This window comes from Pleurodeles waltl, chromosome 10 (genome assembly GCF_031143425.1).
Source record: "Pleurodeles waltl isolate 20211129_DDA chromosome 10, aPleWal1.hap1.20221129, whole genome shotgun sequence".
In the NCBI taxonomy this organism is placed as follows: domain Eukaryota; kingdom Metazoa; phylum Chordata; class Amphibia; order Caudata; family Salamandridae; genus Pleurodeles; species Pleurodeles waltl.
This window is the reverse complement of record NC_090449.1, coordinates 12,904,327-12,927,245: the sequence shown is the minus strand read 5'-3', so window position 1 is coordinate 12,927,245 and position 22,919 is coordinate 12,904,327. Positions and strand designations below refer to the sequence as shown.

The following is a 22,919-nucleotide window of genomic DNA, read 5'->3' as shown; positions in this document are numbered from 1 at the left end:
ACCCAGAGCCAGAATTTCCCTGTAGCCAGAGACAGCAGTCCCCTGTATCCCAAGACAGCACACCTCTGCATCCAGAGACAGCACTCTACTGTATCCAGAAACAGCAGTCCCATGTATCCAGGGACAGCACTCTCCTGTATACAGAGACAGCATCCCCCTGTAACCAGAGACAGCACTCGCCTGTATACAGAGACAGCACTCCCCTGTAACCAGAGACAGCACTCTCCTGTAACCAGAGGCAGCATACCCCTGTATCCAGAGACAGCGCCCCCTTTTATCCAGGGACAGCACTCTCCTGTATACAGAGACAGCACTCCCCTGTAACCAGAGACAGCACTCTCCTGTATCCAGAGACAGCATTTCCCTGTATCCAGAGACAGCAAACCCCTGTATCCAGAGACAGCACTTCCATGTATCAAGAGACAGCAGTCACCTGTATACAGAGGCAGCACTTCCCTGTAACCAGAGACAGCACTCTCCTGTAACCAGAGGCAGCATACCCCTGTATCCAGAGACAGCACCCCCTTGTATCCAGGGACAGCACTCTCCTGTATACAGAGACAGCACTCCCCTGTAACCAGAGACAGCACTCTCCTGTATCCAGAGACAGCATTTCCCTGTATCCAGAGACAGCAAACCCCTGTATCCAGAGACAGCACTTCCCTGTATCCAGAGACAGCACTCCCCTGTATCAAGAACAGCACTCTCCTGTATACAAAGACAGCACCCCCCTGTAACCAGAGACAGCACTCTTCTGTATACAGAGACAGCACTCCCCTGTAACCAGAGACAGCACTCTCCTGTAACCAGAGGCAGCATACCCCTGTATCCAGAGACAGCGCCCCCTTGTATCCAAGGACAGCACTCTCCTGTATACAGAGACAGCACTCCCCTGTAACCAGAGACAGCACTCTCCTGTAATCAGAGACAGCATTTCCCTGTATCCAGAGACAGCAAACCCCTGTATCCAGAGACAGCACTTCCATGTATCAAGAGACAGCAGTCACCTGTATCCAGAGACGACACCCCACTGTATGCAGAGACAGCACGCCCCTGTATCCAGAGACAGTGCCCCCTTTTATCCAGGGACAGCACTCTCCTGTATACAGAGACAGCACTCCCCTGTAACCAGAGACAGCACTCTCCTGTATCCAGAGACAGCATTTCCCTGTATCCAGAGACAGCAAACCCCTGTATCCAGAGACAGCACTTCCATGTATCAAGAGACAGCAGTCACCTGTATCCAGAGGCGACACCCCACTGTATCCAGAGACAGCACGCCTCTGTATCCAGAGACAGAACTTCCCTGTATCCGGAGACAGCACTCTTCTGTATCCAGAGACAGCACGCCCCTCTATCCAATTACATCACTCTCCTGTATCGAGAGACAGCACTCCCCTGTATACAGAGACAGCACTCTCCGGTATCCAGAGACAGCACTCTCCTGTATCCAGAGACAGCACTCCCCTGTATACAGAGACAGCACTCTCCGGTATCCAGAGACAGCACTCCCCTGTATACAGAGACAGCGCTCTCCTGTATCCAGAGACAGCGCTCCCCTGTATCCAGAGACAGCACATCCCTTCATCCAGAGACAGTGCTCCCCTGCATCCAGAGACAGCACTCCACTGGAAGTGCACTCATCTTTCAGTGACCCTCGGTTTCCTGATCCTAGACTGGTGGGCATTGGACCCCCATTACCCTGGCCTTCACTGCTCAGAGGAGTGCCACGTTACACAATGGCTCTGCTGTGCTTAGGGGGAGGTCTCTACCCGATGTCCTACCTATGATGGGCACATACGTCAGTCTCACTGTTTTGAGCTGGGAGAGCCCATGGGATCAACTCTTCAGACCAAGACTACAACTCCCAGAGTGCATTGCTATGTTGAATGAAGCCCGCAGACTAGATAAGTGAAAGCACTTTGACATGTGGACATGTGGCCTAAACCATTTCTCTCTACTTTCTTTCTCGGGATTTGGGATCTAGGATTGGGCTTTATTGCTTGGCAGTTCCCTATATTTCGTTTCTTGTTTCCCTGATTCTAGTTGTGTCGTAAATTGTTTTTTTTTGGTTGCTAACTCACAGCTGAAAGTTTTCCTCTGTTTCTCATTTTCTCCTGTAAGGCACTTCTCCTCCCTTCTTGCCCCTGAGGTGGTGTATCAGGGTATCTATCTTCGCTGTCACAGCTTCCTGAGCCCCTGTGAGATCCTAGGACCCTCAGCTGGGCTGCAGTCCTGGCTGGTGTCCAGGAGAGGACTCGACATTGCCAGAGCCTTGGTCTGTGACTTGTATGTTCTGTTAGTAGCTGCTATGCAGAGCATGTCTCAGTTCACCTTTAAAAACTCAAACTTTTTAATAAATACTTCTGATATTATCTGAGGTGCTAAGATGGATTGCTTCTACATATTAAAGAATTTGGAAGATACCTTATCATATTGCAACATGATGGGCCTCATTTAGATACTGGCAGAGGGGTTACTCTATCACAATGGTGATGGACATCCCACCCAAATCTAAATCCTACAATGTCCTATGGTATTTACATTTCAACAGTTGTGAGGGAGTAACCTCCCAGCCAATATCTACAACTGGCCCGATGTGCACGGGCTCTTGAAGCCGGAGTTGACCATCAGTTTGGCTCAGCCTTCTCTGTTATTTTGTTCCCACCCCCCAAATCTGGGGCTGTCTTTCCTCATTCATTTTCTACATGAAATGTGCATGCCTTGAACTGTATTCTCCATAGTACGAAACCCAGCTCCCTCCTCATGAAGTTGTCCCGTATTGTGTATGAACAATCCCAAGTGCAAATTCTGTTCCCCTGACAATAGAGCACAACTTTTGTACTTTCCAGACCACTTCCACTTCCAGACCCTCATTACAGACCCTTTTGAAACTCTAGTGGTAAAGTGTTCCCGATAGACGCTCAATGCCATGCATAAGCAGGATTGTTCTGTCCCCGATTGTGAACGGATTATCTTAGATTGAAGCATTTTATATTTCTCTTCCCACAGCCACAACCACAGTTGCCATTCTTGGACCATACAACATTGAACTTTCTCTTGAAGAGTGCTCTCAAAATCATGCCATTATCTGCGGTTACACACACCCTGTATATATTCCACATTCCTTAGGATTAACCCTACGCCGTTCCTTGCCATCAGGAGCTGGCGCATTCAGGACTCTGACAATCAGGTTTTATTTTTATTTCACACCCTCGCCCGTTAGTTCATATCCTAGATATCTTACAATTGTTACTTGAAACACAGATGTGTCTTTATGCAAGGTGAAACCTTCCTTTCTTATAAACCTCGCCACTTTGTCCCGCCCTCTGCCATGCTCATCTCTGTATTCCCAAAGATAAGCAATATGCTGTTGAACAATACCACTACCTGTATGTCCTGCAACAATCCTGGCATAATCTTTTAGAAGCCAGTTACAGCCAACAGAGGGCTAAATAGCGTTGTTTTAAATACACAGACTTCCTGTATTATCACAAGCATTGAAAGATTATAGCTCCAAAATTAAGTTCAACATGATGGTGCAACAGTGGGAGGTGTAGAACGGAAAATCACTATTCCAGCAATCTTACCATATCTATATGTGGTAGTGTAAATATGTTCACAGCTGTCCTATTCAAAGTCTTTAAATCCACACACATTCGCACCTCACATATAACCTTGTTCACCACCACCCATGAAGCAAGCCATTTTGTTACCCCCACTAGTGTGATTACATTTTTCCTTCTGAAATCTATAAATGTTTCTACAATTGTCTATTGTAACACTTTTCACTCTGTACCCTATCAGATTGGTATTATGCAGCCAGATCAAACCCTTTGAAGCCCCCCAGTTGCAAAATCAAATAGTTTGCCTGCTGTAGAAAACGTGGGGTTATGAGAATACCAATGCATTTGCTGTGGCGCTTCCCTAAACCAAAATGGTACTGGCAAGAAATAATAACTAGTGTAAATTCTATATACACCAGGGATATCCTGCAGTTTCCAGAATATGTTCTCCTAACCCTTCCCAATGAACAAACTTACCCACTATGGCCCAGTAGGGACAAACGGGTTACTTTAGCTAGTGAGTACTGCCAAACAAGCAACTACCACACTATGGGGGAAAGACATAATCTCAGCATATGGAGCGTAGCTCCCCAACTGTGGGATCTTCTGGGCATGGAACAACTCTCATCCACCCTAGCGGCAAGAGAGAGTTCGAGAAAATATGAGTGCCTTGTATCACTTTTGTATCCCAGGAGTTCAGGAACTCTTGCACCCCAGATACCTGAGGGTGCTCTGTCTCACACAACATCTTCCCACTCAGCAGGCTACCAACCACTCGCCAAGAGAGGGCCCTGATGTTGTTAACGCACCCTGTATCATACTGCACCCTACCACATTTTAACATGCAATACCTTCTAGCTTGCTTTTGATATCAGAAGGAGGGAGGAGGTACAGCAGTTTTGATTCTTTAATAGTTCTGTAGGTTCTTGTAAAATTACACCTACTATTTCTTGTTTATTTCCATACCGGCCAGTGTTTGTAAATGGGTGTATGGGAAACTTATGTTAACTATATAAAATAATGGCAGATTTGCAGCATGGTCCTTCATCCACATACTGCAGATAAAAACAATGTCACCCAGCACTACTGACAATCAGAGTGAAACATTACACCTCTGTCTATGATATCAGGCCAAACAACTATCATTTAAGCATAGCAAGCCTCATCTTTCAAACCAAAGACACCAGTGATAGCCCCTCAGCAATGTGACAACCTCTTTACTAAATGAGAAAGAAAATGACAACACCTGACAAAGATAACAATCCGTCTATCCAACCAAAGACACCACTGTCACTGACTGCCTAACATAGCGCCCCGTACAACAACGCTGAGGCAACAATAGCCACCAACACGTCACATAGCACTATGTACAAAACCAAACACACCATTTACCAATGTAGCACTCGGCCTAGCAAAAGAAAGGCAAAATTGTCAACATGGCACCTCATCTACCAAACCTAGAGAGGCCACTGACAACAACTGAGCAACACAACACTGTCTAACAAACCTGAGACTCCACTGACCCCCTGAACAATGCAGCACGTCATGTATCACACCAGGGTCAATTCTGACAATCATTTGTCAAAGTAAGCCACCATTAAACAACCCAAAGGTAGTGTCAATAAGTAATGAGCAACTTAAAACAAAATCAATCAAATGCAAGACAATACGGAACAGCATAACTCAACTATCTACCAATGAAACCGCTTTACCACACCAAAGACAGCGTTGGACAGTGTAACACCATGTGCACCCAACAAACACACCATTGACCAATGAGCACACCATCAAGCTAACAAAAGGCACTATTGCAGAACTGAGCTCTTGTATAGCACACCAAAGATACCACACACTAACCAGCAGGCAAAGTAATGAGTGTCTACCAAGACTGACATATCACAGTCTACCAAGAATACTCGCCAGGCTTCCCCTAAAAATACACCATTGTGTAAATCAGGGACACACTGTGACGGAAAACGCAACGAATGGATCACGTCATGTGACAGCGTTGGCTAAATTACGCAGCAAGAAAAGTAAAAGTTGATGAACATTCTGTAGCGCTCTGTTGGTATTGTGTGTTGTAGCACACTGTGATCGAAAACGGAAAATAACTATATTAACAAAAAGGCATTCTTGAAAAAGAAAATTACAGACATTCAAAAAGAATTCCTACTCAAAATGTTAGGCACAAACAAGTAATGATTGTGTCTTGCAGGGAAGCACAGGAACACCATTTTATTAACAGTATCCCTTCCAACTCCCTAGTGAAATAGCTCTCAAAAAGTGTACAAAATGACATGAAGCAGAAATCAAGCCTAGTTGTACGCACTTCTCGTAATTAAAAAACATTCTTTCTTTACTCTGTGCATTACAGTTATTTTGTAAGAGTGGGTTTCAATTTTGGGGTTTGCTCTGTGTTTATGCTTGAAGACTAAACTCTGGAAACAGCTCTTTACATTAACGTTGCAGAACACCATGGCACACTGAATGTGTCTCATGTAGGTGCCTCATCAGGGACACTTAACATTCAACACACCGGACCTTTAGTAGGCCTGGGTAGAACTTGCAGAATGTTACTCCAGAAGTGGTCGGAAATTGGGGCATTGCACTGATTTCCAGTGCCAGGAACTCATTCTGTGCTGAGAAACTGCACCACATGGCTCGCCTGAGGGCGCTGCTGCTCGAGATGGTTTTGCTGCCGTTCAAGTAGATTTTCTACTTGAGCAACAACCTTCTCACATGAACGGTTGTAACCGCCCATGACTGGCCACATTGGGATAATTGTGCTGGATGTGCTCCTAGCACACGATAGTCGCACTATGGGATGCCAATTCTCGGTTGCCCATAACTTACCATTGGTGAGCCGTGCATAGGAAAACAGCTCCACCATGCAGCGGTTGGCTAAATTTGGCCAGAACTTGTAGCCAAAGCGCCACTACGACGGGGCAGAATTTATCACCTAGGCGTAACCTTAATAAGAGACGTAAAGTATATGGATATCTTCCAAACTCTGAGTGCCGGCTTCACACAACTCCTGCTGTGAGGACACTGTCTGTGGCTTAAGATTAATGTGTACAAATAATGAACAATTTGTTTGAAAAATTCTCGCTATTTATATTTAAATGACTGCATTTACCATGATGCCTTGGGGCTATTTTCCGCTTGAATGCAAGACAATATGCTCCCTTTTTCTTTTTGGATGTCTAAATGACGGCTCCCGTGAGCCTCTTGCTGACGAGCACTGGCGATGCACCTGTGTGCCTACTGAGTGGTACAAAAACCTGTGAAGACGTTTGGCAGCATTTCAAGCGACCCCTTCAGTTACATACGCTCTCTGCTGATGACGGCCGAAAGCCAGAAACACGTGTCCAGAGATACGGCACTCGCTGCACCTACCTTAGGTGAAAGACTTTCTACAGCGATACAGCACTTGCTGCACCTACTTAGGGTGAATCATTGTTTGAAAAAGTCTCGCTATTTATATTTAAATGACTGCATTTACCATGATGCCTTGGGGCTATTTTCAGCTTGAATGCAAGGCAGTGTGCTCCCTTTTTCTTTTTAAATAATGAACAACTTTCAAGAAAAAAATTGAATCCTGGCACCCTGTTTGAAAATGCAAAGACCTCTTTCACATTGCACACTACAGATTGTGTACCTGTCCATCAGTTGGTGATGTAATGCTATGTGGGCACCTGTCAGTACCTGTATAACACCAGAACACAGCATCAGGAGTAGGAAAAAGTGGCTGTAGGCTGTGCTATTTAGTAACATCATACTTGTGAGATATCCACCATGTTTACTGAAATCCACAAAACATTTACTAAGTTGTAGATTATTTGGCAAGATCTGGAAATCTGTAATTTCTTGGAAAAAGCTGTGAGGCAGAGTCATGCCATTCCACTGGCCCTGCTTATTGCACCCTGTTTAGACATGTATTTATTGACTTAAACACTATATAAAATTAAACAAATAAAAATAAATTAATACAAACACAAGGAAGCTCAGAAAGCTAGGGAATGAGACTAGCAGGATACACAAAAACACAGAAATTACTAACAAATGACAGACTTGGAGAAGGATAGATATAGAAGCCATTATTAAAAGATAAAGGAGTTAGGCAAAGAATAAGACAGAGAGAGTGAAAAAGATAGAAATAGAGGTGGGACATAACCACAGCCTCAGTGTCAGTTCCACTGATTGGCAGCGTTTGTCCACGCCCACCACAGAGCGCATGCGCAGAGCGAGGGAGTGGTTACCTTCCACAGGGGACGTCTTGAGCCGCCGGCAGAGCCCGTGCACATCCCCGTAGCTCTCCTGCACCTTCTGGATGGCCTCGGCACCGCGCAGCTCCATGAGCGAGCGCAGCTCCTGCAGCGTGCAGCCGAAGCCGCCTGCATGGTTCAGCTCCCTGCGCTGGGTCTTGGGGTAGAAGTCCACCGAACTGTTGAGGTCTCCCATCTTGGCCTCACTCAAGATTCTGCTCTGCAAAGTTTGGCTTTAAATGTTGTGTGTCTCAGCTGCACTTGGCCTCCAAACAGAGAGGTTTGATGAGGTGAATGGGTTAGTGAGTAGAGAGGCCTACAGAGGAGAGAGACAGAATTCAGATCATGCATGCTTGAACAAGGGGGTAAAAATACAGCCATAGGCAAGCTAAAACAACAAGAAAATTGTACTTTTTTAAATTGCCAATGTATACAGGATGACAGGAGAGGCAGCAATGTTTGGAAGCATCCTCTAGAAGAATTAGCGTACAGGAGTAGTGGGGTTGAATGTTGGAATATTGTGTACAAAAATATTGTTCTAAGAGAATATCATAACTGGAATATCGACTTCCTCAATATCACAAAGGTAAGCAAATACTGGCAAGTAAATATTTACTACTGTAAACTCCAAATATATATATATATATATATATATATATATATACAGAGAGAGAGAGAGAGTGCCGAGGTTAGGGGTGGGCGGAACTCAAAAAAATCACTCCATGGAATTCCGCAGAGTTACATAAAAACTCTGCAAGATTCTTCTGAGTTCTGTCACCCAGCGGAAATATGCACACAGTGCTGTGCTTTAGCACCAGTGGCGCATTCAGCGCTGAAAAATCAGCATGAACGACACCATGTGGTGCGCGAAAGTGCACGGCCGTTCAAGTCGATTTTGCTGCCACTCGAGCAGAACACCTAATTGAGAAGCAGCCTTCTGACCGCAAATGCTTGTGACCGCCTGCATTAGAAAATTTCCATAGAAGTCCTCCTAGCAACTGGCAATTGCGTTAGGGGACCCCAAATCTCGCTCGCATTTCTGGAGCCTTGGAGTAGAAATAAATCTGTAACGGCAATTGGTGGAATTTGACCAGAACTCTGCATTACAACAGTAATTCTGAGCCCCCAAATTCTGCCAGTTCCGCTAGAAGAATTACATTTTCCACATGGGCCTAGTCCAGCTACACACATCTTGAGTTAACAAGAGTAGCTCTGTACTTTCTTACTGAGGTAGTCCATATCTTGTCAGAAGGATATTTAAAAGTGGTTTACTGTTTAAATATCATATAGTGAGCTAGGTTTGAGCGAGTAACACTCCAGGCTCTAGACATGCATTCTGTCGAGGGCAGGGTGTAAAGTCAGTTTAAATGCTGGGCCCTGCCCAGTCTCGGCGCTCCATGGTCTCTTAGTAAAAGCGGGCCTTGATTGCCGCAGTGGGACTTCCAAGCCATAGCTCACTTTGAGTCCCCCTTGCCTCCCAGTTCTTCACACCACTTGCAAGCTCTGTTCACAGGTTGTTTGATGTCTGGTCCAGCACTGACCACCTCTTATCTAACAGAAGAATTATCTTTTGTTGCAGCCACACTGTGGACTGTGGTTTGTGTTTTTGCTGCTTGGCAGTCACACCTGATTGTATAGCCTTCCTCATGTTCAGAAAGGTACAACCCTACCATGAACACTATCCTGTTGCTGTTTTAGGCACTTACTCTGCATCAGGGGAAGCTTCCAACTTTCATCTCAAGTCCTCTAACTCCACAGAAGAGTGAGTATGTGCTTGCATTAATGCTCAGTCCATCACCTTCCCTGGATGCAGCCATGTTGTCACCTAAATAGACACTGTTTGCACCCTCCAGTACTAAGGCTATTCCTGTGTTCCTGGATAATAAACCATGGAAAGCATGGTTACTACTGGCCTCTTCCCTTCATACCAATTTCTCTTGTTGATTTTTCTATTTCTCTGTCATTTACTGCTAATTAGCCAAAAAAGAATAATATGAATTCCTGGCTTTTGGAAGAGACATTTCCTGACACTTCCAGGTGTTGACATTTCAGTTGGAGAGTAAGGCTCCTGTCCAAACTTATGATTGGCTTAGTTTGCTTTGTAAGGAGAGATGTGAGAATGTCATAATGAGATTGGAATTTTTTTAATAACTGTTCATTCAGTGAATTCCATAATTGTTCCCATAAAACATCTGTTAAACCTTGTCAACTTTTGTTGACAATTTTGTGTTTGTTAAATAAGTTTTCTGTCCTGATGAAGGACCCCTGCATAATTGATTGTACAACCGAAACATCTGCCATTTGACTATAAATAACAATTTAAATTATTCAGATCCTGTCATTAAGGGCAGAACATAGTATTAATGACAGAACACTGAGGAGCAGTAATAACAAATACTGCCAAAAAAAAATAAAGAAGTGTGTGTACCACAGTGTCCTCTAGTAGCAAGATAGCTACCATGTTTTGATGGGTGTTGCTCATTCCTCATTGTTTTCTTAAGCAGGCAAATAATTTCCAATATATTTGTTTCTTTGTGTGGTGTTTACGAATGTATCTATTGCTGTCTTTGCAGCTGGAAATTCACATGCATGAATAGATCAATTTTTCCTTTTAATAACCATCTTCAGAGCAGGGCGCCTTGTTTTCTTAGGGTACCAGGTGACTTTGTGTCTCCAGGGACACCAGGTCTGCGCTGTGGGCTTTCCTTTTCCGATCGTTATTTTTAGGGGTCGGCATAGCTTGTGCACTTCTGTGCAGTGTAACCATGCGTAATTACCCCAAAATTCTGCGGTATTATGCAGAATTGCACAAAAAAGTAACTGTACATTTAGTGCCATTTTCTTAGGACAGAAATGCCCCTTCACATACAAAATAGACGAGAGGGTGCATTTTGGATAAGAAATAGCGCTAAATGCAAGAGAACACGACTAGCGAGCAGCTCCCAGGCTCGCGAAATGTGCACTTGGGGTAGCATTTCCCCTCAACTTACTGCCGCCATTTAGCTCTTTTTTCTTAGCGCAAAATGTACTTCCTCGTCCGTAATGGACGCGAGGATTCATTTTGCGCTAAAATAAGTCTAAATGCAGGCAAACATGAATAGATGATTCTAAATCTTGTGCTAGGATTTTTTCCACCCAAATTACTCTTAATTAAAGGCGTTATCTATAATTCTGCATCAAAGAGTAACGCAGAATTACCTAAATGACTCTGGTTACAAGGCGTGAGTAGAACTCTGACCAGCCCTAGTTATTTTCAGTCAGTCAGTCAGTTGGTTCATTTGAGATGAAACCATGCATGCAGTTCCCAGAATGCTGTTGTTGTTCAAGGGCAGGTGCAATATGTAAAATGGTGTTTGTGGTGACTTTGGGGGCATCTGCTAACCTTATTCTCATGGCTGATGGGAGTGACCAGCACATATTACTCGAGCAGCATGGGCAGGATCTGGAGGAAAGCTCTGGGGTCTGCTTGGCCCTCCTTTCCTCTTCTCATTGCATTTCCCTAATTTCAGGGACTCCATTAAAGCTCTTATCCCAAAGATGCTCGTAAGAAGCCAAGGCCTGCAAGGAGAGTGCCAGATGCCATTTGAAACACAGCACTTCATGGTCACTTCATGAAACGGAACGGTTCGGTTGCCCAAACCTCCGCCATTCTTGTGAGCCAGGATGCCCTCATTGGGGGCAGCGCACTTTATATACGGGAGCAGTGCTGATAAGTGCCGGTACTCTCCCATTAAATATACGGCAGCAGTGCTGAGAAGAGCAGGTACTCACCCATTAAATGTATGGCACAGTGCTGAGAATTGCAGGTACTCTCCCATTAAATATACTGCAGCAGTGCTGAGAAGTGCAGGTACTCTCCCATTAAATATACTTCAGCAGGGCTGAGAATTGCTGATACTCTCCCATTAAATGTATGGCACAGTGCTGAGACGTGCAGGTCCTCTCCCATTAAATATACTGCAGCAGTGCTGATAAGTGCAGGTACTCTCCCATTACATGTATGGCACAGTGCTGAGAAGTGCTGGTACTCTCCCATTAAATATACTGCAGCAATGCTGAGAAGTACAGATACTCTCCCATTAAATGTACTGCAGCAGTGCTGAGAAGTGCAGGTACTCTCCCATTAAATGCTTTGCAGCAGTGCTGAGAAGTGTCAGTTCTGTCCATTAAATGTACTGCAGCAGTGCTGAGAAGTGCAGGTACTCTCCCATTAAATATACTGCAGCAGTGCTGAGAAGAGCAGGTACTCTCCCATTAAATGGATTGCAGTAGTGCTGAGAAGAGCAGGTACTCTCCCATTAAATGGATTGCAGTAGTGCTGAGCAGTGCAGGTACTCTCCCATTAAACGTACTGCAGCAGTGCTGAGAAGTGCAGGTACTCTCCCATTAAATATACTGCAGCAGTGCTGAGAAGTGCAGGTACTCTCTCATTAAATGTACTGCAGCAGTGCTGAGCAGTGCAGGTACTCTCCCATTAAATGTATTACAGCAGTGCTGGGAAGTGCAGGTACTCTCCCCTACTAATTAAAGAAGTGCAGGTACTCAGTTCCGGACAGCACCTGCCCATTTAAAGCACTGACCCCAGCATCTAAAAACTCTACACCACTGCCGCCTGACTCCACCGAGGTCACCTCCGGCCTTTCGGTTCCTGGATACGACGTCCAGGGCACAGTATTCAAGGCAGACCCTTCTTGCTAGGTGTTGTGCCAGGAGGCCCTTGTGCCATCTGCCAGGTTTGTCTAGCGCCTTTCCTCTGCCCCAGCAGACTGCAGCACAACCTCTGGGTGGGGAGGCGTGCACCGCTGTGTACTCTGGGGCTTGAGAAGCCACACGTGAAGCTTTGTGTGGCCACCATGGAGTGGCACCGCTCACAACAAGGTGGACTCTCCGCTTGAACATCCATTTATTGGCATCGTTGCGTCTGCTGTGCTTGGACCGATGGCTGCCCTGTGAAGGACTGTACCGCGTGCACTTCCGGTTTTAGGGTTTGAACGCTTGCTTCTGTGCCTAACCCACGTATGTTGGGTCCCTAACCCGGTGTATGTTGGGTGCCTAACCCGGTGTATGTTGGGTGCCTAACCCGGTGTATGTTGGGTGCTTAACCCGGTGTATGTTGGGTGCCTAACCCGTGTATGTTGGGTGCCTAACCCGGTGTATGTTGGGTGCCTAACCCGGTGTATGTTGGGTGCCTAACCCGTGTATGTTGGGTGCCTAACCCGGTGTGTATTGGGTGCCTAACCCGGTGTATGTTGGGTGCCTAACCCGTGTATGTTGGGTGCCTAACCCGGTGTGTGTTGGGTGCCTAACCCGGTGAATGTTGGGTGCCTAACCCGGTGTATGTTGGGTGCCTAACCCGGTGTATGTTGGGTGCCTAACCCGGTGTATGTTGGGTGCCTAACCCGTGTATGTTGGGTGCCTAACCCGGTGTATGTTGGGTGCCTAACCCGGTGTGTGTTGGGTGCCTAACCCGGTGTGTGTTGGGTGCCTAACCCGTGTATGTTGGGTGCCTAACCCGGTGTATGTTGGGTGCCTAACCCGTGTATGTTGGGTGCCTAACCCGGTGTGTGTTGGGTGCCTAACCCGGTGTATGTTGGGTGCCTAACCCGGTGTATGTTGGGTGCCTAACCCGTGTATGTTGGGTGCCTAACCCGGTGTATGTTGGGTGCCTAACCCGGTGAATGTTGGGTGCCTAACCCGGTGTATGTTGGGTGCCTAACCCGGTGTATGTTGGGTGCCTAACCCGGTGTATGTTGGGTGCCTAACCCGGTGCATGTTGGGTGCCTAACCCGGTGTATGTTGGGTGCCTAACCCGGTGTGTGTTGGGTGCCTAATCCGTGTATGCTGGGTGCCTAACCCGGTGTGTGTTGGGTGCCTAACCCGTGTATGTTGGGTGCCTAACCCGGTGTATGTTGGGTGCCTAACCCGGTGTATGTTGGGTGCCTAACCCGGTGCATGTTGGGTGCCTAACCCGGTGCATGTTGGGTGCCTAACCCGGTGCATATTGGGTGCCTAACCCGGTGCATGTTGGGTGCCTAATCCGTGTATGTTGGGTGCCTAACCCGTGTATGTTGGGTGCCTAACCCGGTGTATGTTGGGTGCCTAACCCGGTGTATGTTGGGTGCCTAACCCGGTGCATGTTGGGTGCCTAATCCATGTATGTTGGGTGCCTAACCCGTGTATTTTGGGTGCCTAACCCGTGTATGTTGGGTGCCTAACCCGGTGTATGTTGGGTGCCTAATCCGTGTATGCTGGGTGGCTAACCCGGTGTATGTTGGGTGCCTAACCCGTGTATGTTGGGTGCCTAACCCGTGTATGTTGGGTGCCTAACCCGGTGCATGTTGGGTGCCTAACCCGGTGCATGTTGGGTGCCTAACCCGGTGTATGTTGGGTGCCTAACCCGGTGTATGTTGGGTGCCTAACCCGTGTATGTTGGGTGCCTAACCCGGTGTGTGTTGGGTGCCTAACCCGGTGTATGTTGGGTGCCTAACCGGGTGTATGTTGGGTGCCTAACCCGGTGTATGTTGGGTGCCTAACCCGGTGTATGTTGGGTGCCTAACCCGTGTATGTTGGGTGCCTAACCCGTGTATGTTGGGTGCCTAACCCGGTGTATGTTGGGTGCCTAACCCGGTGTATGTTGGGTGCCTAACCCGTGTATGTTGGGTGCCTAACCCGGTGTATGTTGGGTGCCTAACTCGTGTATGTTGGGTGCCTATCCCGGTGTGTGTTGGGTGCCTAACCCGGTGTATGTTGGGTGCCTAACCCGGTGCATGTTGGGTGCCTAATCCGTGTATGCTGGGTGCCTAACCCGGTGTATGTTGGGTGCCTAACCCGGTGCATGTTGGGTGCCTAATCCGTGTATGCTGGGTGGCTAACCCGGTGTGTGTTGGGTGCCTAACCCGGTGCATGTTGGGTGCCTAATCCGTGTATGTTGGGTGCCTAACCTGTGTATGTTGGGTGCCTAACCCGGTGTATGTTGGGTGCCTAACCCGGTGCATGTTGGGTGCCTAATCCGTGTATGTTGGGTGCCTAACCCGTGTATTTTGGGTGCCTAACCCGTGTATGTTGGGTGCCCAACCCGGTGTATGTTGGGTGCCTAACCCGGTGCATGTTGGGAGCCTAATCCGTGTATGCTGGGTGGCTAACCCGGTGTATGTTGGGTGCCTAACCCGTGTATGTTGGGTGCCTAACCCGTGTATGTTGGGTGCCTAACCCGGTGCGTGTTGGGTGCCTAACCCGGTGTATGTTGGGTGCCTAACCCGGTGTATGTTGGGTGCCTAACCCGTGTATGTTGGGTGCCTAACCCGGTGTGTGTTGGGTGCCTAACCCGGTGTATGTTGGGTGCCTAACCCGGTGTATGTTGGGTGCCTAACCCGGTGTATGTTGGGTGCCTAACCCGGTGTGTGTTGGGTGCCTAACCCGTGTATGTTGGGTGCCTAACCAGGTGTATGTTGGGTGCCTAACCCGTGTATGTTGGGTGCCTAACCCGGTGTGTGTTGGGTGCCTAACCCGGTGTATGTTGGGTGCCTAACCCGGTGTATGTTGGGTGCCTAACCCGGTGTATGTTGGGTGCCTAACCCGTGTATGTTGGGTGCCTAACCCGGTGTGTGTTGGGTGCCTAACCCGGTGTATGTTGGGTGCCTAACCCGGTGTATGTTGGGTGCCTAACCCGGTGTATGTTGGGTGCCTAACCCGGTGTGTGTTGGGTGCCTAACCCGTGTATGTTGGGTGCCTAACCAGGTGTATGTTGGGTGCCTAACCCGTGTATGTTGGGTGCCTAACCCGGTGTGTGTTGGGTGCCTAACCCGGTGTATGTTGGGTGCCTAACCCGGTGCATGTTGGGTGCCTAACCCGGTGTATGTTGGGTGCCTAACCCGGTGTATGTTGGGTGCCTAACCCGGTGCATGTTGGGTGCCTAACCCGGTGCATGTTGGGTGCCTAACCCGGTGCATGTTGGGTGCCTAACCCGGTGCATGTTGGGTGCCTAATCCGTGTATGTTGGGTGCCTAACCCGTGTATGTTGGGTGCCTAACCCGGTGTATGTTGGGTGCCTAACCCGGTGTATGTTGGGTGCCTAACCCGGTGCATGTTGGGTGCCTAATCCATGTATGTTGGGTGCCTAACCCGTGTATTTTGGGTGCCTAACCCGTGTATGTTGGGTGCCTAACCCGGTGTATGTTGGGTGCCTAACCCGGTGCATGTTGGGTGCCTAATCCGTGTATGCTGGGTGGCTAACCCGGTGTATGTTGGGTGCCTAACCCGTGTATGTTGGGTGCCTAACCCGGTGCATGTTGGGTGCCTAACCCGGTGCATGTTGGGTGCCTAACCCGGTGTATGTTGGGTGCCTAACCCGTGTATGTTGGGTGCCTAACCCGTGTATGTTGGGTGCCTAACCCGGTGTGTGTTGGGTGCCTAACCCGGTGTATGTTGGGTGCCTAACCGGGTGTATGTTGGGTGCCTAACCCGGTGTATGTTGGGTGCCTAACCCGGTGTATGTTGGGTGCCTAACCCGTGTATGTTGGGTGCCTAACCCGGTGTATGTTGGGTGCCTAACCCGGTGTATGTTGGGTGCCTAACCCGGTGTATGTTGGGTGCCTAACCCGTGTATGTTGGGTGCCTAACCCGGTGTATGTTGGGTGCCTAACTCGTGTATGTTGGGTGCCTAACCCGGTGTGTGTTGGGTGCCTAACCCGGTGTATGTTGGGTGCCTAACCCGGTGCATGTTGGGTGCCTAATCCGTGTATGCTGGGTGCCTAACCCGGTGTATGTTGGGTGCCTAACCCGGTGCATGTTGGGTGCCTAATCCGTGTATGCTGGGTGGCTAACCCGGTGTGTGTTGGGTGCCTAACCCGGTGCATGTTGGGTGCCTAATCCGTGTATGTTGGGTGCCTAACCTGTGTATGTTGGGTGCCTAACCCGGTGTATGTTGGGTGCCTAACCCGGTGCATGTTGGGTGCCTAATCCGTGTATGTTGGGTGCCTAACCCGTGTATTTTGGGTGCCTAACCCGTGTATGTTGGGTGCCCAACCCGGTGTATGTTGGGTGCCTAACCCGGTGCATGTTGGGTGCCTAATCCGTGTATGCTGGGTGGCTAACCCGGTGTATGTTGGGTGCCTAACCCGTGTATGTTGGGTGCCTAACCCGTGTATGTTGGGTGCCTAACCCGGTGCATGTTCGGTGCCTAACCCGGTGCATGTTGGGTGCCTAACCCGGTGTATGTTGGGTGCCTAACCCGGTGTATGTTGGGTGCCTAACCCGTGTATGTTGGGTGCCTAACCCGGTGTGTGTTGGGTGCCTAACCCGGTGTATGTTGGGTGCCTAACCCGGTGTATGTTGGGTGCCTAACCCGGTGTATGTTGGGTGCCTAACCCGGTGTATGTTGGGTGCCTAACCCGTGTATGTTGGGTGCCTAACCCGGTGTATGTTGGGTGCCTAACCCGGTGTATGTTGGGTGCCTAACCCGGTGTGTGTTGGGTGCCTAACCCGTGTATGTTGGGTGCCTAACCCGGTGTATGTTGGGTGCCTAACCCGTGTATGTTGGGTGCCTAACCCGGTGTGTGTTGGGTGCCTAACCCGGTGTATGTTGGGTGCCTAACCCGGTGCATGTTGGGTGCCTAATCCGTGTATGCTGGGTGCCTAACCCGGTGTATGTTGGGTGCCTAACCCGGTGCATGTTGGGTGCCTAATCCGTGTATGCTGGGTGGCTAACCCGGTGTGTGTTGGGTGCCTAACCCGGTGCGTGTTGGGTGCCTAATCCGTGTATGCTGGGTGCCTAACCCGGTGCATGTTGGGTGCCTAATCCGTGTATGCTGGGTGGCTAACCCGGTGTGTGTTGGGTGCCTAACCCGGTGCATGTTGGGTGCCTAATCCGTGTATGCTGGGTGCCTAACCCGGTGTGTGTTGGGTGCCTAACCCGGTGTATGTTGGGTGCCTAACCCGGTGTATGTTGGGTGCCTAACCCGTGTATGTTGGGTGCCTAACCCGGTGTATGTTGGGTGCCTAACCCGTGTATGTTGGGTGCCTAACCCGGTGTGTGTTGGGTGCCTAACCCGGTGTATGCTGGGTGCCTAACCCGGTGCGTGTTGGGTGCCTAACCCGGTGCATGTTGGGTGCCTAATCCGTGTATGCTGGGTGCCTAACCCGGTGTGTGTTGGGTGCCTAACCCGGTGCGTGTTGGGTGCCTAACCCGGTGCGTGTTGGGTGCCTAACCCGGTGCATGTTGGGTGCCTAACCCGGTGTGTGTTGGGTGCCTAACCCGGTGTGTGTTGGGTGCCTAACCCGGTGCATGTTGGGTGCCTAACCCGGTGCATGTTGGGTGCCTAATCCGTGTATGCTGGGTGGCTAACCCGGTGCATGTTGGGTGCCTAATCCGTGTATGCTGGGTGCCTAATCCGTGTATGCTGGGTGCCTAACCCGGTGCATGTTGGGTGCCTAATCCGTGTATGTTGGGTGCCTAACCCGGTGCATGTTGGGTGCCTAATCCGTGTATGTTGGGTGCCTAACCCGGTGCATGTTGGGTGCCTAATCCGTGCATGTTGGGTGCCTAATCCGTGTATGCTGGGTGCCTAATCCGTGTATGCTGGGTGGCTAACCCGGTGCTCTGCTCGGTGGTAATAATTCGCTAGGATGTCAGCCTGATCGGGTGTTGGACGGCAGAATGGGGAGACCACAAAATACTCGCTTCTTGTATTTTTCTGTTTTATTTAAAAAATGAGTACTGACAGCAAAACAGCTTCCATTTAATCTGTGCGTAAAAACAGGAAAATCTGAAAATGTAGAGAGTTAAGTATAATCCAAGGAGTGGACGCAGCTCAGACTCATTAGAATAGGCCTCGGGCAGTGTCCGGCCGGTCCAGAGTGGGGGCCCGCTGGATAGACCAGGCAGTGAAAGGATGGACCACTGTGGGGCCATTACGAGGCAGGCGCACCCCGACTCCATCTGAGCAGCTGTTTCTTGAGCCAAAGTTACCGGGTGCGCAAAAACAGGACAATTAACTTCCGGGTCCAGAATCTCGCTCCATCTGGCGAGGCTGGTGACTGGTTTCTACCGAGGGCAGTGACTGTGGGGAGGGGCACAACATGGCCCCAGCCTGCAGCCCACGGGGTGGCGGGGGCTGACCAGGCGCCCCTCAGCCTTGATCCTGCCTCCTCCAGGCCTCGCACGCACCGCCGCCCCTCGAACAAGAACAGGTCCGGGGTGACAGGGGACCCTCCGCCCCAGGAGTACCCCCGGGCCAGAGGCTGAGGCCTGGGACAGAGAGGGACCTCCCTGTACCTGAACGGCACCCCCAGGCTAGCCCTGGCCTCCTGCGCCCTGCCCTGAGACCACTCTCTCCCGCTTAGCACCTGCTGCAGGTGGGAAACGCGAGCACAAACTCACATGGAAGAGGGAATATCTATGTTCATTTTTGGTCGGTAAAAGTTGATTTACACGGTTATTCCCCATTATGGGCGGAAACTCGTAATACCTGGGCCCACATTTATGGCCAGTTGGCGCGGGGCAGCGCCACCGGTCTTCTTCCTGGGGATGCACCGTATTTATGCAATAGATGCATTCCTACCCGGTCCCTCTGCGCGGCACACTCCGCAGCCGAGCGCCAGTGCGGCTCCCTTGCGCAGTGGTGCAATGGGGCCTGTGTTGTCCGCAGGATCGTTTCTTTGCAGGAAGGGGCACCTTCCTGCACAAAAGCAATCCTGATATGTTTCGTCTTTCTAGTGTGCTGCAGAATTCGGCACACATGGAAAGAGGAAGGCGTACGTTTCTGGCACTGCCTCAGGTTTATGTCATTAAGTAAATCTCGGGCAGTGTTAAAATCCACGGGTGTTGCTTGGGATACCCACTGCTGCGTCCATGGAACGCCTCCCTGGCGCAGAGTAACGCAGCACAGCGACTTGTGCTGCTTGGTCTTACTCCATATCTATGAGGTCATGAAAAGCCACGTAAAATGGCCTTACGTGGCCTCATGGATATGGCTGAGAGGCTTGCGCTGCTGGAGATTTAAAAAAGCGACAGTCAGCGGCACAGGCCTCTTGTAAATATGCCACTGGATATCCCTACAGGCACAGCGGTTAGAATGGGAGAGTCTGACCGCAGAGGCCCCGTACTGATGTGTGTAGCTCACAGTTCTGGCCTCTTTGCGCCATCAGTGCTTTCAGCACGGCACATTTTGGTCCACTGTGAATCTCTTGACCTCTACGAATTCTGAGAATGTTGGCAGCGTAACTGAGAATGTCGCCCACAAGCCTAGCTATGTCTAGCGATCATAGCGCTCTTTCCGTATTGGAGATATATCCACACTTCGTCTGTGACCTTTTATGAATCACAAGGCTCAAAACGCTACATAGCTCAACAACACCTATCACCCGCAGGGCGCATGTCCCTCGCAGCGCTCTCACAATCCACGCCACCAGTCGTTTTCACAACTCCCTGCGGAACCTCTACAGTGGTGGAAACGCGCAGGAGTTTTCTGCAAACATTTCCCCTTATGATCCCAAAACCACTTAAAATAAAATTAAAATGAATTTTGGCTCTGGGTGCTCGTGTGATGGGTCCCTGGTGCGAGCCCCTTGTCCCCGTTTACTGAGCGCCGTCTCTTTCATTTGAACCAGAGCCGAGCCAGGCACAGAGGGGGCTCTGGTGTTCTCTGGCTATTACTGTGCTGATGTCTATGGTCGCTGGGCACAGAGCACCTCATTCAAAGTTAGGCTGTGAGCACATGCTTTTGCACACAACACAACATTACAAGTTATGTGAACTCAGTGTTCTTCCAAGATTTCCCCATCCACATTTCTCAAAAAACACTTGATGAAATTCCCACATGTGTAGGGGTGGGCGGAACTCGCAGAGTTTTACTCCACGGAATTCCTCAGACGCAAAAAACTCTGCGTGATTTCGCAGCCTTTTGCAAGTGGGTGAAAATTGGTACGTAGCACTAATTTTTAGGAGTAGGGGGTCGTACAGTGCTGAGAAATCAGCACGAGTGGCACCACATGGCATGCCAGAGGGCACTGCTTCTCAGGTTGGCTTTGCTGCTGCTGGAGTAGATTTTCTGCTCAAGCTGCAGCTTTTCCAATGCGAATAGTCACAATATCCTGCACCCGCCTGCTTTGGGAATATCTCGTCAGGTGCCCTCCTAGCGCCCGACTCACTGTTGGCAAGCTGCATGTGTGAAAAAACTCCAAGATGTGGCTGTCAGCAGAATTGGCCGGAACAGTAATTTTTTGCGCAACGCAGAATGACTAATACTCCGCAAACCCCGCTGGCGAAGTTCAATTTATCACCCTCACCTACACAGGAGATAGAGGTCAGTAACTGGGAAAAGGTGTGTGTGTGTCCATCTGCTGTAAAACTGCATTTGCATGTTATTCAACATACCGATCTCAATATCTCTAGAACAGTACAGTCATTTTGTTCTTGGGAAAATTGCAAAATGAGGTTTCAGTTCTTCCCTGACGTGAAATTGCCACGTTAAGATTGTACCCCATGTATTTTAATGCAAACACTCATCATGATGTGGAATTATACACCCGGCAGCCAACAGCATGAGGTCAAATAGAAATACTCATCTGGGTGGAGCCAAAGCCCATTCACTGTATATTTCGAAGAATTGGTAACAAGAGGTAACAGACATCTATGCTGTCGAGCCAGACCTAAAAAATACTCAAAGTTCCTGCCTCTGCCTTTTTAGGTCACAGTCTACCAGACAGCACAGCTGTCTAATTTGCTGAAGACATCTTGGGGACATTTGGAAAGTTGACGTAAAAATGCATTCTGGCCATTGCTTGCCATTGGCTTTGTGGTTTGCAACTCAAATTTGCTTGAGTTCATACCTTCTCTTGCCCAATCTTTTTGGGTGCTCCCTTTCTGTAAACAGGCCTGTCTGTAACTGTTGTTCTTACCTCGCTACATTTGCTAAGTGTTCAAAAACTGAGGTCAAATGTCAGACTCTGTCTTCCGAGGGCACTTGTTTACTTTTCTTTCTCTGACTTCATACTGAGAGGATTTATGTGACTCTTGCTGGACACTGGCGGTAGGAAAGAGTTTTTCTCTACCACACAACATTTACTGTGTAATATTTCAGAATACATCAGAATTAGGAACCCAAATAAGGCAATTTTATTGTTATTTCTGAAGCGTTTGACAATCTTGCTGGATACATGGGGGGTAGGAAAGATTTGTTTTCTAGCACACAACAATATTTAAATAAACTGTACATTTCAGAATATATCAGAAATAGGAACACAAATGAAGCACATTTTTTGTTATTTCTGAAGTGTGAACAAATAATTTAGTATGATCAAAACAAATCAGTACACCAGGTGATGCAATTTCCACACATTTTTGTCCGTGCACTGTGTAGTGTTATGAGTAAAATTGTATGGCTGTGCCAATGTAATGGAGATTTGAACTGAAAATGTGTTGGCTGTAATGGCAGTTGTTACCACACCATGAATATGCCACGCTACACCACTCCAATGAACTCTGCACCACTCCACACCGCTGCACTCTACTCTGCACCACTCCACTTTACACAGCTCCACACCACTGCACTCTTTTTTGCAACACTCCATGCCACTGCACTCTGAACAGCTCCACTCCAGGCTACTGCACTCTGTACAGCTCCACTCCAGGCTACTGCACTCTGTACAGCTCCACTCCAGGCTACTGCACTCTGTACAGCTCCACTCCAGGCCACTGCACTCTATGCCACTTCACACTACTCTACTCTACCCTGTACCTCCCTACCCTATGCCAGTGCATTCTTCGCCACTGCAATCTACTCCCGTCCAGGCTAGGCCACACCAATCTACCAATCTACCCTGCACAACTACACTCTATGCCACTGTACTCTACACCATTCCGCAACACTGCACTCTATGCTAATACACTCTTAGCCAATGCACTTTACTCTGTAACACTCAACTCTATGTCCTTGCTCTCCATGCCAATCCACTGTACGCCACTCTAATCTACTGTGCACCACTGCACTCTATGCCACTGCACTCTACGCCACCCTACTCCACTCTGCACCACGCCACTCTACACCAGTGCATTCTACACAACTGCACTCTATGTCACTACACTCTACTC

General features: G+C 48.8%; 1 protein-coding gene across 13 annotated transcripts in view; it reads right to left on the bottom strand.

Moving 5' to 3' along the window:
* Nucleotides 1–22,919, bottom strand: part of ATP2B3 (ATPase plasma membrane Ca2+ transporting 3) — a 536,302-nt gene that overhangs the window by 308,080 nt on the left and 205,303 nt on the right. For all 13 annotated transcript variants that reach the window (XM_069209397.1, XM_069209399.1, XM_069209393.1 and 10 more), the window contains one exon: nt 7,826–8,147. In XM_069209397.1, the coding sequence (XP_069065498.1) occupies nt 7,826–8,027 (202 nt within the window). In that variant the 5' untranslated portion in view covers nt 8,028–8,147. The remainder of the gene's footprint in view (nt 1–7,825; nt 8,148–22,919) is intronic.